At 40.3% G+C, this 16,805-nt stretch overlaps 1 protein-coding gene across 2 annotated transcripts in view; it reads right to left on the reverse strand.

The window, feature by feature from the left end:
* nkain4 (sodium/potassium transporting ATPase interacting 4) overlaps window positions 1-16,805 on the reverse strand; it is a 139,520-nt gene that overhangs the window by 9,205 nt on the left and 113,510 nt on the right. Inside the window, exons 5-6 of one of the 2 annotated variants that reach the window (XM_016993471.2) lie at window positions 12,576-12,636; window positions 1,774-1,858 (exon numbers count right to left, since the gene is read on the reverse strand). In XM_016993471.2, coding sequence (XP_016848960.1) covers window positions 1,774-1,858; window positions 12,576-12,636 — 146 coding nt within the window. The remainder of the gene's footprint in view (window positions 1-1,773; window positions 1,859-12,575; window positions 12,637-16,805) is intronic. The other variant, XM_062979034.1, reaches the window with a different exon arrangement.

Genomic DNA, 16,805 nt, shown 5'->3' on the forward strand with positions numbered 1-16,805 from the left:
CCTTTGAACAAACATAGCAATATGACATCTTCTTTATACTCTTTGTACTCTTTCTACAAGCTCCTCTGTGATAAAAGCCACTGTCAAGGTAAGATGCTTCTTTGTAACGTAAAATATTCTCAGCGGCAAAGGAAATTAATTCTAAATATGGAAAAATATTTATGCTGATTGTAAGGAGCTGGCATTTCTGATTACACACTATGAAGATTTGTCCTAGAAAATTATGGTGTGCACATCGTCAACACAAGAGCTATGCATCTAGTTTCCCTTTCAATGCACCAGCTGGATCTCCTTGCGTGGAGTCCTTCCAGGAATGTTTAAACCCTGCCAACCAGTGTTTCAGGGTGTGAGAATACTACACCCTCTGTTCCTCTTTATTTGTCAAACAGCTGGTTTCAGCCAAAATAGCCTTGAAGCCCACACTTGGCACACTCATGTCATAAGGGCTGCATTTGTGGCTAAACATTGGCAGAAAATGTAACCTGAAAGTAACCAGAAGTCTCTGCTGATTTTCATTTCCTATATTTTTGATCATTTTTTAGCCAGTTCTTTTAGTTTTGAAGGTTTCCAGTTAGGTAGAAAACAAATAATGCAACAATGCTGGCTTTGAAGGGCATTTTTGTAGCAGTTTGGTTCATTTGGGAACAATTGTTCAACAGGCTTTTTTAAAAAGCTGTCAATGTTAAGAATCACATTTGGCCCATGGGCTGCACTTTCTCCCCATTTGTCATGGGAAAAATGCAAAGCACCCATTCTATTTGGAAATGCTGCCAAAGTATTTAACTTCCAGTCTGTTTTACTGTACAAGTAAATCCTTCCCCTTATTTAGCCTCAGCCATATACCCATTAGACCCATTTCACAAACAGAAGATTGAATACTTCACATCTCGTAGAAGTAAAAGGAATTTTTTTCTGGAATGCTCTTTGTTTTTAGATTTAAGAACTCAATACTTTTTCAAGTTATATATTAGAGAGGCTATTGCTTTCCACTAAAAGGGGGAACATTTTCATTAGCTGGAATGGACAGCAGTACATCTTCTACTTTTCAGGATGACTATGAAAGTGAAAAATCTACTTTTTTTTAAAAAAAAACTATGTATTTTAACCCCTTTAGGAATGTTTTAGTCTTCCAACATGAATCTATGGTCAACTTCCAATGGAGTCATACTGGAGGAGCAACAGATTCCTACAAAGGACATATTAATCAAATCTGCAAATTTGGAGGCTCAACTATATAATATGTGTTCATTGGAATAGACAAGTACATCCATTCAGACCTGATAAAGAGAAATAAATAAATAATGCTAACTTGTTTGGTTGTAAGATATAATCTCAGACTTCTTGTGTGTTTTTATTATCACTTCAGCCATTTTATATGAACAATTCTTGACTATGAGATTGGTTATTTTTTTCTGAAGGTTTTCAAAAGTCTAGTTGGATAATGCAGAACTAGATTTGTGTGTGTCCTATTTTGGTTGTTATGGAGATGTGGGAGTTCAGAAAGTAGGGACATTTGTGCTTTCCATTCCCTTCTTTCTCATCAGCATGCTGTGAAAGAAAAATGGTCCAGTTAATTCAATTGACATTGACATTTCCTTCAAATTCAAAGTGAATCAAAGGACTTCTCTGCAGGAATGGATGGATTCCAGAATCAGATAAGGGAGCTTGATAAAATCAGTGAATTTCTTGAAATTGTCTGACTTGTTGAGATTTTTTGGTCTTAAAAACCCTAATTGAAGCAATTGGATTCGAACAGCACTTGGGCATACTTACAGGTAGGTCTGCTTGAACAAAAGGTTGGAGGGCTTTTCATTGACATGGTAGAGAGGGAATGGGTCAAATCCACCAATGAAATCAACTGAAAGAAAGAAAATCCAAAACTCATGCAATAACAATGAACGAATCAAAAGGAAAAGGAAAACAAGGCGAGGGTGGAAAACATTAAAACAAAGCATAAGACAATGCAAAAAAAGATGAAAAAGACCACTGATAATAATAATAATAATTCCTGCCCACCAACTTCATGCAAAATGTAACCACATGTAAGTCTTGCTGCTGATTTCAATGGGAAGCTTGGCTCGCCCACTTCCCATAAAATAAATTGAATGTGTAATGATGCTTGACGCTGGCTCATTTGCTCCTTGAATGAATCACAAACACCAAGTATTTGAAAAGTTGAACCACAAACATTAAGTGTTTGCAGTGTTGAAAGGAAACTCTAGTAACCTGGGAGGGATGAGCAGTCAAGGGGAACAACATATTGAGAATTGTGCTGAGTCTTGCACCACTGGAATGAGTGGGACAGATATGGGATCCAAAGGGAAGCAGGGGCCCAAGGACTGGGACTCCAGCCAAAGTCAATTGCATGGTGGGACAGAGACCAATTTCTGTCCCACTCAGTTTCTGTCCCCAAAATTTGTAAGTTATCATGTTATAACTGGTGTTCTTGATCACAGAGAAGTGGATGTGGCACAGGGCCAAAATGGAGCTGCAGAAGGGGCAGATTTAGCCCAAGTGTCTGAGATATCCTTCTGTATTGACTGATATTTCATTAACTGAAGCTCATGAATCTTTCCTTCAACTGTGAATCCTCAAAAGGAGACACTTCCATCTGTTACCACATTTGCATCATTATCTGCCCTGTATCTTTTGGTCCACACATCAAAATAAATTATTAGACCTCACTGTGTCCACATTTTTAAGTACAAGTCCTTTAGCCTCCTTTTTCAAAGAGAACTGGTGCCTCACTAAACTTCAACTCTCAAGATTTCATAGCACTGACTAATGGCAATTAAAAAGTGGAATCCAATTGCAATAATTCTATACTGCAAAATGCACCCCGAGTTATCATTCCCACAAAAGACAATTGAGATAAAACTCAAGATGCTCCAAAGATGGCTGTTCTGGAAAAATGCTCAATACCTTTCAGCCTTTTAAAGGCATTTTTCAAGTAGTTATTTTGAATCAAAGTTCAGGAAACTTTGGACCAAAGAATTTCATAGCACCAAAAAATCTTATAAGAGTTGGATGGAACTGGAAGGGCCATTTAGTCCAGTCCCCTGAAGGAAAACACAAGTAAAGTTCTCCCACCTCTGTTCAAAGACATCAGATCAGTGGACATGTTTTCAACAATTTGTAAGTTCCTGATATAGAAATTTCCTAATATCAGTCCTAAAGCTAAAGTTGAAACATGTTAAGACTTAAAAAACCCAAATAGAACAAATTGCCTTCAGTCTGTGGATTCCAATTGATTCTTTGTAGTTTCTGCTTTGACTGATTTATGAGAATCATGCATCCAAAATGTGACTGCTGAGAATGTAGAGTGTGTGATGGAGATCATGCTTTTTGGCTGAAAAAGTCAATTCTGGGGCCAAAAATGCATACAGTCATCCCGCCACATTTGTGGTTTTGACTTTTGCATATTTGATTATTCATGCATATGGTTAAAAAGGTTCTCTCTGGGAACGTCTAGTTCGTGCTGCAGTGTGACTCAAAGGCAGGCATGGGCAAACTTTGGCCCTCCAGGTGTTTTGGACTTCAACTCCACAATTCCTAACAGCCTACCGGCTGTTAGGAATTGTGGGAGTTGAAGTCCAAAACACCTGGAGAACTAAAGTTTGCCCATGCCTGCTCTAAGGTCAACTCCCTCAGCCCAATGTGATTTGATGCTCAGATTCCAATGGAAGTTGAGCATATAGTCATCCTGGAAGATCTAGAAATTCCCCAAGAGGTGTTCTTTCATGTAAAAACATATCAGTGTCTTTATTAACTTTTTCACTTTCATGGGGTTCCTGTTCTCCTACCCCTGGCAATTCTGGAGGGCTGATTGTACAAATAAAATGACACAATGCAGCCTTCTAGAGCTCCTAAAGAGCCAAAATGGGTCAAAGTTGTATTCTAGTCTCTGGAAGGAACCCACTCTTGCTCTGAGCAGAGGCATCAACATATTCAGGAAAACCCACAAGGTTTGCAGACATATTTTAAAAATTAGGACAAAACCTAAGGGGTCAACAGTCTGAAAACACCTTGTTCAATCACAAAGGAATATTGATTGATGGTTGCAGAAGGGAAGGGAAGAAACTGGGATGGAATAGAGTTTGCTAGAGAAAGCCATGGCTGGCTAGAACTCCAAACAGTGGCTCATTATGTGAGTCTCTTCTCAAATTGGCACTGGTTCAGAGTGCATTTCTCACCCCAAATTCCATGCCCGCTAATTTAAAAAATCATGTGATCTCCTGGTAATGCGCTTCCGCGTTCCTAATGACTTCCTGCTTCATATCAAAGGAACAATATCAAAGAAAGCCACAAATGGGAGAGAAAATTAAAAGGCAGCTGAAATTGGTTCAGGTCACTGGAAGGCTCTGCTGTGGAGAGTGTGAAATATTGATGGTTTTTCAGTGTTAATTATTGAGGCTGGCATTTTGGGCTTGGAATCCAGGAAAGAGCAAAGAGGCGGAAGGACTGGCTGGGGATGTGGAGAGGAGGAGGAAAAAGCTGCCATGGATTTCAATGTAAATCACCCTAATTCCAGTCTTTTAAAAATTGCTCATCATCATCAACAATGGCACTACCACCCATATCCCTGCTCCACTCTCTAAAAGCAGGATTCAAAGCATCTTACACATCAAATCAAAAGTAACATGGATTAAAGCATACAAAGGGTGCATCTACACTGTGGAATTAGTGTGGTTTGATGCCATTTTAATTGCCGTGGCTCAATGGTATGGAATCATGGGAGCTGTAATTATAAGCTAAGCAAAAGGTATAAAAATACATCATATACGCTTTTGATACTGATAGTCTTCATAATCAGGCATGGATGGTAAAAAGTAATTTTAGGCATAGAAATGTGACGATTGAATGTGACCAGAGCTGAATTTTTCATGAAATTTTCAAGCTGAGTTTAAGATAGTCATAGAACAGTGGTTCTCAATCTGTGGGTCCCCAGGTGTTTTAGCCTACAATTCCTAGAAATCCCAGCCTGTTTACCAGCTGTTAGGATTTCTGGGAGTTGAAGGCCAAAACATCTGGGGACCCACAGGTTGAGAACCACTGTCACAGAGGGACATTTGACGTAAGTAAAGGGTTCTGGATAGCATGAGGACTTTTTCCAAGGTAATATTTTTGCAAAACCAAAGTTGCTCTGTCTAAAACAGGATGGGGATATTTTTTGTATATGCATAATTTTCTGTGAAAAATGCTAGTTTTTATGCTGCGTGTATTTGCCTTCGAATTGCCTATTGGGTGTTGACCTATGGCAACTCCATGAATTTTATAGGGTTTTCTATAATACAGAAAGGTGGTTTTACCAGTTCCTTCTTCTGAAATACTGTTCTTCTGAAATTCTTCTGAAATACTGTTCTTTATGTTGTTGTGTGCCTTCAGTCATTTCTGAATTATGGCAACCATCAAGGAACACTGTAACAGAGCTTCCTTGGGGTGAGTTGTTCAAAAAGATCTTGCCATTGCCCTCATCTGAGGCTGAGAAAATGTGACTTGCCTGAAGTCCCTCCCTGGGCATCTAAGGCAGAGCAGGGATTCGAACACTTTCTCCATAGTCAACAGCCCAATGCTCTAAACACTAAACCACAGTGATTTTCATGATCTGTTCCCAATCTGCCAATCAATACATTTAATAACACAGTATTTTTCAAAGCTCGTTGTGTTTTTCTTAAGAAGTTATCTTCACCTGGGTGGGGAAAATACAGTGAAATGGTACAGCCATATCATTACAAGTATTTTAGAGCACTGTTAATTTAAAGGTTGGCTCTGAGGCCACTTTGATCAATAAAAGCACCAGGAAGAAGAGAGCTTCAGGCAGTTCCTAAGAATGATGGCTGGCAAAAGAGTGCCGCCCCTTCAATTCATGATGCACTTGCTCTGAACCACTCAAAATAAATATGGCCACTTAAAGAAAGTGCATTTACACCATTGTTTAGCAGGAGATTAGTGCCCCGCAAGACACACTGAGTTACTAATAAACACCTAGGACCAATAAACACAATGTTTTTGAATGCAGAGTACTAAGTCTTAGGCCATGATTTAGCCAAGCTAAACATTTCCAAGTACGGTAAAGCATTTTATTTCTGAGAGAGATTCTATTCTGTTCACTAAGAATTACACATAGTAAACAGATTTTGTTATGCTGTGTTGCTGGTAGCCATCCTTTAAAAAATAAAATGAAAACGAGAGCACAACCAATATTCACCTGTTTAGTTAGGTAAACAATACAGCCTTCAAACACTGGGACCAGGGCCCATGGTTTTACCTACCCACACCTGACAAAATACATTGTCTCTAGAAATTTTCTAGTTCTTCTGGCAATTCTATGGTATGCCTCAACCAAAAGTTACTGTGGAGTCACATTGGATGACCTAGCAATTTCCTAGGGAGGATCTCTCGCTAAGAATTTTCTAGGTCTTCCAGGCATCTATATGGTAACTTCTGGCAGTAGTTAAGTAGGGTTTGCTATTATTCTCCATTCCTGTTTCTGTTCAAGGACATATTCTCTGTAGATATGGGGTTCCCACTGTAGTTAAGCATAGCTAAGATTATTGCTAACATTGGCCATATATGCATTTAAGTACATCGTCGTAAGCATCAAATCTAGAAACATGGACTACTTAAATAAGTATTAAGTACTGGCAGTCTCCAAGTTATGAACAAGATACACTCTGTAGGTTTTTAAGCTGAATTTGTGTGTGAGTCAAAATAGGTACATTTTTAAGTGTAACTCCAGTCAACACACACACAGAGAGCTTTGGATAGCATAGGGAAGGGTTAACACCACTATGGCATGTCTTTTGCTGTCTGTGCCCCTGTTCAGAAGATTTAACCTTAGTTTCTGTCCCTGTGATAAATGGATTTTGAAAAGTTTGGCTTGTTGTGGAAAAAAAAGGATTGGTGATAAAGCTTCAGTGGAGACACTTTTTCCCCACAATAACTCTTCCAGGACTGAATTTCCCTTTCCAGGGGTAGATTTCTCTCACTTCCTGTTGTTTCACCCCTGTTCTTAACTACGAGTCAACAGTAAGATGGATACTTGTAACTCGGGAATGGCCAGTAACTTCTTCTGACCTGACCCCATTAACCTGATGAAAATATCATTCACCCAGGCTATGACGGGTAGCACAATGGGCCTCCTTCTCTACATGCAGCTCCTTCTCTACATGCAGCTCTACAAGCATGCTTCCTTCAGATTTTGGGCCATAAGCAACTGATACATAATAGTGGCCTATTTTCCTAGACCTCATCATTATGAAGACATTCCTAAATGCACGTTTGAGCAAAGCAGGCTCAAGAACTTGGACAAGCTTAGCTGGGGACGAGATTTCCAGAACTAGGTCCTTGCTTTGTGGCAGAAGGTGGCTTCCATATCAGAGAGTTTAAGTAAAACTTTAAGAGAACAATCCAAGAGGCTGATCCAGTTTTTGGGGATAGGATTCCACATCTTGGACACCTCTTGTAAAGTTGTGAATAAAACACAGAGTGGAATAAACATCCTTCTGATCTAGAAGGTACTGAACATCATTGTCTTGGATGTTCCCTGTGATTAGAAAAAAAAGACAAATGCAAAGTAAAATCAATTATGCAAATCTACTATAATTTGCATAATTTATAGCTGTGATAGGAGATAAAGCCTGTGGGAGATCCATTTGCATTCCTTGGTATGGAATTCCACATTTATTTTGTCTACTCAGCCCTCTTTTCCCCTCTGTAGGAAGCCCTGGGTCTCTCCAGAGTGACTCACCTGGAGCAGAGTACTATGTCTTTTAAGCACTCGGCTCAGATCTTCTTCCTCTCCAGGGGCTTCTACATCCATTGTGATTTGTTTTAGTCAAGATGGTTGCTGGCTTTGCTTCTCAATTGTACGGTCATCATTTATTCCTTGAATCATTTTTGCTGTGTGAGTTTTAACTTTTATTGTGAATCCTACACTAAAAGCTCATCATACCTGCAAAATGAGTAAAACCTCTTCCACACCATGCTGAGCTCCCCTGTTCCTTGTAAATACAGGTTGAGACTCACTTATCTAGAAATCCAAAATCTTCCCAAAGCCAAAAGATCTTGCTACCACCCACCTCCTTTTGCTTTTGGGGAAAGGAGGCTAATCACACATCCAGAACCAATTGAGTTTTTCCTACAGAAACCCTAATGAAAAGGGGAAAGTGGGGATGACTTCTCTTACACAAGATTCTTGCAAAATGTGAATGTCCCAGATGCTTCTGCCCTTGCCTTGTACCTGACCAATGGTGGGGCAAGGCATCTTTCTAATGGGCTATGAGGTAAATATAGAGCAAACATGTTGGGCCTCACCTATTATTCAGCCCAGAGAGAATGCTATAGATCCAACAGAACTTCCCTCCATTCTTGGCTAGTTTGCGATAAAGGTGGGAAGTGTTTTTTTCCCAAGGACTTTGTATAAGCAGATACTTTTTTCTTGTCCATCCTCCTTCTTCCCTCCTTGAAGAAAAACACACTAGGCACTGGGCACGGGACTAGCCCCCTTTCCCCCCATTCATCATTCACTATGGATGTGTAAATACTAGGGTTGTCCATATGTTCGTAAAAATTCTCCTACCGTAATTATTTCGTATTGTTCCCGTTTTTTGACACGAGTATTGAAACGTTTTCCCTGGGCGCAACTGGCAATGTAATACGATCCATTGTTGGCCCATTCTGTAATTGTGTCTTAAAATTTTCATTAATTTTTTTCCTCCAAAAATTTTTTAAAAATATTTTTTAAATATTATTTTTGTTTTGTTTTGTTTCTGCAACCTAACATGAACGGGAGCCTAGCGCAGCCTAACATGGCTCCCGCTCCCTGCCAATCAGAGTCTTCCACGATGGCTAAAAAAGGTGGGGGCTAAATCGCCTCCGCACGGAGCCAAGCCATTCTGGGTTGGGATACCGAGGAGAGAGGGTGGTTCACACGCGCCGTGAAGCTGAGAGGGCAAAGTGACTGGGGGTAGAGGGTTGTTGCTGCTTAGATATTGTGTTGGGGGGAAATTGGCTTGGGGCAGAGTCCTTGCTGTGGATGTTGGGAATTTTTTTTTCCAAAGGAGTCTGCGTCCCTCCCTGCTAGTGCTGAGCTTTGGGTTGGTTCCTTCTCCTGAGGTAGACCTTTTGCCTTTCTATTTTTCCTTTTTTGGAATAAAGCAATCATTCCATAAGCCTTTCTTTCCAAGCCTTAAAAGGAGGGAGCTTGAAAATTATAGTTTTCTAAGCACATCTGCATCCCTGTAAGTGCTGAACTTCCCGCCAAGACATTGCTTCCCTCATGCTCCATTTCTATTCCCAAGCCTTGGGCTGAGTTTTATTTCTGCAATCACAAAGTCAGACATTGATTTGATTCAATAGAGGGTCCACAGCAATTTATAGTTTCCAAAGGACGTGGGCACTCCTGCCAAGGCATTGCTTGGCGTGTGCTGCATTTCTAATCCAAAGTCCTCAGCCAGAGTTTCATTTTTGCAATCACAAGGTCAGCCAGTGGCACCATTGATCAAAAGGTTCAAAGGCATTTTATAGTTTCCAAAGGACGTTGCCAATCCTGTCAAGGCATTGCTTGGCGTGTGCTGCATTTCTAATCCAAAGTCTACACAAGTAGAAGAGGGACTTTTACAGTGATAAGAACCCAATTGAACAGGAAATAAGACTTTCAAACCAGGAACAGGTTTCTTCAAATATTGAAAAATAGTGTATTATAAAAAGTTATGAAAATTCGCCAAAAATCATAGGAGACAGGAAACATTCTGTAATTTGTTGAGCAAAGAGTGTGGAATGTGTTCTCCCACTGTACCAAATTTGATGAGAATAGCTCAAGAAATGAGGGCGGGAGACCCCCCAGTTTCCTATTTTTTGGCGATTGCGCATGCACATCCGCCATTTTAGAAACATTTTAGAAACATTACGAATTTTCGGAAATATCCGAAAATTTGGGGTGAAACATTTAGAAATAATTTCTACATCGAAGAGCTGGCACCCCCTACTTTAGAAACGAGAATTGAAACATTTTTTCCATCGATCGGACAAGCCTAGTAAATACAGATATTCCAAAATCCCAAAGAATCTGAAATTCAAAAAGCCTCTGGTTCCAAGCATTTGAGATAAGGGAGACTCAAATTGTACCTTAATGTTTGGCTATTTACTGATCAGAATGGTAATTTAACACAACATTGAAAGCATAAAGCCAAAACCAGAGCTGAGATCTTCAGAGCATTATGGGACTCCTGGTTCTAGGGGAAAGTGGTTATAAATAAAAATGATGGAGAGTGTAGTATCTATTTATTCATGGTATGTATCACCTGTCGGTTCCTGGACCTATAATAATATGGCAGTTTCAAAAAGCTAGATATGGGTCGGGAAGAACTGGTCCCTGGTTTCTGTGTGGTTGCCCATTCTGCCATGGATCCTTTTCATGGGGCAACAAATAGGCATGTTAGTCTGGAATGCCAGTATGCACCTTAGAGACTAACTGAAAGGAAAAAAACTGGTATCAAAAGCTTTCATAGACTATGTCTGCTTCCTCAGATGCATGGATTCTATGATTCTATGATTAAAATGTTAAGGAATAGACCTTTATAGGGAGGCTGTGCATGTGAGTAGCTACAGAAATGCAAAACTTGTGGGCAAGGTGATGAGGTGAGAAGTTCAGTTATAACAATGATTGTTGTAGGAGCCATTGGGGGGTCACTGGGGCAACAGCTAAATTGGATTCAGGAAGCCAGTGGCCCAGTGTTGTTTATGATCACACTGGGAAATTAGTAGTAAAGGATGTCTTCCAGCTCAGGTATGGTTAGGCTGATTAGCCATCTGCCTTTCAATGGATTACATTTAAACATATTTGCTTATGTCCAAAGCCTCACTGTCAATTACTCTTCTTTTAGTAATCTTGAAAGGACTGTTAGCCCACTGGTCAATATAACTGGTGTCACATTGCAAACAGAAGGCTTCCCTTTGCAGAATGGAGCAATTCCCCAAGAGCTTGGAGGAGTTGCTTTTTGAACAACAACTCCCAAATCATATGGCATTTGTAGCTGTAGCCAAAGCAGCATGTTTTCCACATTCTGCAAAATGGGAATGTTTACAGTATGATGGATCTTGTTTGGGGGTTCTAGTAGGGGAGCGCAGCTATAGTCTATCCAGGACTGAAGACCTCAATACACTCCTTCTATACCTGGAACATCGTCCTCTTCCACTGAATGCACAGCTTTGGAAGCAATGTCCATGGAGTGGTGAGGAAGGAAGGAAGGGGATGCTTGCCTAGCCAGCCAGATCAACCAAATGAACCCTGGCAATCAATGAGATGACAGATGTCGCATCCAGATTGCCCTCATATGTCAGTATCATGGTACAGTCTTTGCTAAGGACAAGTTATTGCTGATTTAGGAGATTCTGGAAGTTGTAGTCCAAGCATCTGCTTCCCTCTGCTCCAGAGAATTGGGAGACCCTCAACAGCAGATTTAGAGATAGCTGCAGTCAGGGCCATAGCCAGAAAAAAATGGGGGGGGGGGGCTGAAACTTTTTTTAGTGAATCATGAAAAGTAGTTCCATAACTCAAAATAATTTAGAAATCAGACTCCATCGATAAACTTCAGTGGACACTCGAGACAGATAAACTTCAGTGGACACTCATGGGGATTTGGTAAACCAGTTAAAATTCATGAATAAACCAGTTTTTTTTAAAAAAAAAAACTGAAAAATTTCGAGGGGTGGGGGGTTTGAACCTCTTACCCCGCTCCCTTGGCTACAGCCCTGGCTGCGGTGGACGGTGTGGGGGGAAGTAGGTATCAATGTGTACACTGGTTGCAATAGACAAATGCTTCATTATTGGAGGGAAAGATCTTACTTTAATTCTTTCCTCTTTTGCATTATCTTTTATAGTAATGCAATTGAATCAAAATAGCTGCAACATAAATATATGACCTTTACACAGTGATTGTTATATGAGATAATATAAATGTACTCATGTATGTGTGTGTCAAAGGAAATCTACAAGTCAAAAATATACCTAAATTTGGCCTCCATGAAACTCACAAATTGAGGCCTGAACAGAATATAATTTCTGTTCCCTTTTCTGCCATTCAGCATCTCAACTCTTGGTTTAAATCTCCCTTTGATTTCTCAGATCTTGTGGAAGTGTTGTCCTTGGGGGTGGTGGTGGGGGGGGGGGCTGTTTTGTAATTATTTGCAGTAATCATTAAAACAGTTCTCTTTCTTCCTATGTGCAAGTTGCTGAAGAGTTGCATTCCGAATTCTGAGTCTGCCTCTGTGTTCTGCTTTGTTATTTGTCTGTCTGTAACCACTGAATGGGTTTCAGCAATCATCCTGTGAGGCTTATATCTCTTCAGACAGGGCTATCTATCTATGCATTTTCCCCTGATAATATTCCTGATTTTGACACGTTGTGCTGATGACGAGTTTACCTATAGGCAAATAATACCAATGATTCAGTGGCTCTACCTAGTTAAGACTAACCATAGTGTTCAGGGCTAAAAAAATAACTTTCCCCAAGCTCTGGGAAGGATATTTGCTCAAGCTGTTTTTGCTCTCGTTCTGCACTGGTGAATACTTACAGCTGTCTTCTTCTTCTGTAAATACACTGACAACGTAACAGGCATAGACAAAGCCCACCAGCTGGAAAAAGAAAAGAGCAGACAAATTGGTTAACTTCATGAACAACACTTCAAAAACTGCCATATGTGGTTTCAAAAAATGTACACCCTATATCTATGACACTCCCCTGCTGCTGCTGTTTTGACTGTAGAATCATCTATTGTATGTTTACTGCATTTCTATATCATTCTGTTAAATCCTTTGGTGTGTACTTTAGTTGGATGTGTAGATTATGTTACTGAAGTCTTTTGAATAATAGCACTAGGTTATACAGCAGAAAAGTGTAAGTCCCTCACTAAATGTCAAATCCCACAGTTTCATGAGATGGAGCCATGGAAACTGCAGTGGCAAGAAAGTCCTATAGTTCTGTAATATGGAAAGCTGCCAGAAGCATTATTTTCTTTCAAAAGAAGGCACGCATTCCCTACATGCCATGCTTTAAAGTGAGATCCACCTCAATAGCAAAGTGCAGAAGATATACAGGAATCTTTCACACTACACAACTGTAACACTATGATTCCACTTTGGGCCTAAAGGCAGAAGTAATTAGATAGTTATAAAAGTGGCACTCAAGGTCTTACAGAATAGAAAAGAGATACAAGAAAAACTACTACAGCCATCCCTCATCAGCCACAGTTTCTGCATCCTAGAATATTCACTATTTACAAACATTCACAACAAAGTTTCAAAAATCAAATCCTGATGCTGCCATTTTATATAAGGGGCAGTATTTTACTACACTATTGTATATAATGGGTTTTGTGCATCCATAGATTTTGGAACTAAGCCTTGTTATCCACTGCTATCCATTTAGGTACAGTGGTACAAGTCTTGGACTATGGCTCTGGGACACCAGGCTTCAAATCTCCATTCAGTCATGGAAACATATGAGGGTTAAATAAAAAGTAATGCCTCCACCTTTGTTACTTGGGTTTGGATGGGGATATTTTAATAAATCAAACGCAGAAATAATCCTTAGAATGTGCTCTTTAACTATTACTATTCACTTTTCCACATAATCACCAGACAATTGGATACATTTCTGCCAATGATGAAGAAGTTTTCTGAAGCCGTCACGGAAGAAGTCAACACTCTGTTCCCGCAACCAGTGTCTCACAGTCCCCATCGTGCATCGATCTTCTGATAGCCAACCACAGCAATAATGTGACCCACACGTTCTTGTGAAATGCCGATTCTGCTTGAAATTTCTCTCCGAGTGATACGACAATCATCCTGAATCAATCTGTCAACCTTTTGCTTGTAAAACTCGGTGGTTGCTGTCACAGGACGTCCAACTCTTTGTTTGTCATGCAAGTCAGATGTTCCCACCTCAACATCTTTAAACTTATTCGCCCAACGATGCACGGTTCTCACATCAACACAATCCCCATAAACAGCTTGCATTCTCTGATGAATCTCCTTTGGGGTGACACCTTCTGCTGTCATTAATTCAGTGACTGCACGTTGCTTAAGTTGCATTGACCAACTGTCTGCGCAGGGTTCCATACTTTGCACTTTAACAACACAACTGTTCAATGCTAAGGCTTCCCGCCAAATGGAACTGTAGAGGAGAGTCTACTGAACAAGCCAGTACCTGCCGCATACCAGTACTGCCATCTTTGAAGAGTTACGAAGTTGGAGGCATTAATTTTCATTCAACCCTCGTACTAGGTGATCCTGGGCAAATCACTCTGTCTCAGCCCAAGAGAAAAACAATGGCAACTCCCTTCTGGACCATTCTTGCCTAGTAAATTCCATGATATGTTCACTTAGGGTCACCATAAGTCAGAAACGACTTCAAGGCTCAAAACATAAACAATAACAACTAAATTATTATCTCCAATACTAATGTCAAGAGCTTGGAAAAACTGTAGTCCAGCTCCTAAAGCCTGCCAGTTACTGGCTATGTTGATGAAAGAATGCTGGGAGCAGTAGTCCAAAATGGTAACTTGTCCAATCTGTGCTCTTCTCCTGTCCTTTACTCTCTCTATCAGAAACAAAAGCATCTCCTGTGTCTTCCAGAAAAACTACCTTCCCATGATTTCCATTGTTGGCTTGAACTTCTTCCTGGTGTCCAACCAACCCAAGAAAATGAAGAGAGTGCTCTCTCATCCTTGATTTTCATAACTATTAATAGGAAGCTGAAGGGAATCAGTTTTAAGTGGGGGTTTTTTGACACAACAATAGAAGACATTACTCAACTCCTCCTTTCAGCCAAGAACTCTCCGAGCCAAATGCATTCCCTAATCCCCCCATGGAAACCTCATTATCCTGCCTTTTGTTCAGTGATGTGATGTATGTTTCTCTTGTATTAAAAATGAATGACTCCACTTTCCAGAGCCTCCTCATGCATCATTCTGTCTTCCTGCAGTGTGAGTAATTGTTAGATTCTAATTCCTTGTTAAAGTGGATTGAGTTCACAGTGGAAAACAAATAATTAGAGTCAACAGTAAACCTTAAAGCTCTGAGCTAGTTTATAGGAACCAAAGGATGCTTGCATGAGAACTCGCAAGACCTTCCAGTATAAAGGCTTCGAAAAGCCTTCAGGTTCATTGTTTATTTATTCATATTTATTTATTAAAATATTTATATCCTGCCCTATATCCAAAGATCTCAGGGCAGCGTCCAATAAAATCAACCTAGAACAATTTAAAATGTACAAAGGAAGGACAAAGGCAGGTTTACAGTTGAAAAATAAGAAAATAAAAATAATGACGCATCTCATTTTTCATTTATCTGACATCCCCAGCACTATAATAACTGGGGCACCTCATATCTCTTCCCTTCTTTGGCTTTTCCCCCTTGCCAATGTAAACAATAAGGTTGACAATGTCACACAAGTTGGTGGAGGTATCTAATCCCTTCTAAAAGCTAGAAGAAAACCTAACTTATTGGCAGATCTATCATCCATGGCCTCTTTTACAATCCCTTGAATTAGCTATGATCACATTCTTTGGCACTGAATTCCATAAAGGAAATGTGAAATGTAAAAAAATTCTCAAAAATAGTAAGGCATGGCCCTGAGTTGGCAAGATCTTGACAAAGCTGTTAATAAGATGGGTGTCTTGGAGGTCTCCTACTGACAGGGTCACCATAAGTCAAAGCTTTTTTTCCCCCGTGTCAGGAGCAACTTGAGTTGCTTCTGGAGTGAGAGAATTGGCCATCTGCAAGGACGTTGCCCAGGGGACGCCCAGATGTTTTTTGATGTTTTTACCATCCTTGTGGGAGGCTTCTTTCATGCCCCTGCATGGAGCTGGAGCTGACCCCCAAACAATGATCAGCAACAACAATCAAAAGGCCACAAAGGCAAAAAATATTGATTTCAATAATATTTATTTATTTATTTGCCGTATTTGTAGCCCACCTTTCTCCACCCCGAATGGGACACTTGTTCAACGCCTATCAAACATGTATCAGACATACATTTAAATATAATAAAATTAAAATTCATATAATAGCATTAAAAACTTGACTATCATGCTGTCTGAAAATCATAGTCTAAAGCCATTCCATGGTCATTGCATGAAATATATCTCTATTATTGCACTGCGTTCTTATCCAAAAGCTTGATCCCAGAGCCAGGACTTTACTTTCCTTCTGAAGGCTAGGAGGGAGGGGGCCGATCTTATATTGCTAAGGAGGGAATTCCACAGCAGAGGGACCACCACCAAGAAGGCCCTGTCTCTCGTCCTCGCCAGTCACGCTTGTGAAACAGGTGGGATCGAGAGCAGGGCCTCCCCAGATGATCTTAATCTTTGAGGTGGTTCATAGGGGAAGACATGTTCGGACAGGTAAGCTGGGCCAGAACCATTTAGGGCTTTATAGGTTAAAATCAGCACTTTGAATTGTGCTTGGTAACAGACTGGCAGCCAGTGGAGCTGATGTAACAATGGAGTTGTGTGCTCCCTGTACGTTGCTCTGGTGATCAATCTGGCTGCTGCCCGTTGGACCAACTGAAGCTTCCAAACAGTCTTCAAAGGCAACTCCACGTAGAGCGCGTTGCAGTAATCTATATAGGATGTTTGGCCTTGCGACTGACCAGGAGGAAAATACAAGGGGTTCAGCCACAACATAACTGATGTTCATGTTTGTATATATTTATAATTATTTTAGGGGCCCCTGGTGGCACAGTGCATTAAAGCGCTGAGCTGCTGAACTTGTGGACCAAAAGGTGCCAGGTTCAAATCCCA

The sequence above is a fragment of the Anolis carolinensis genome, chromosome 4, assembly GCF_035594765.1.
Source record: "Anolis carolinensis isolate JA03-04 chromosome 4, rAnoCar3.1.pri, whole genome shotgun sequence".
Taxonomy (NCBI): domain Eukaryota; kingdom Metazoa; phylum Chordata; class Lepidosauria; order Squamata; family Dactyloidae; genus Anolis; species Anolis carolinensis.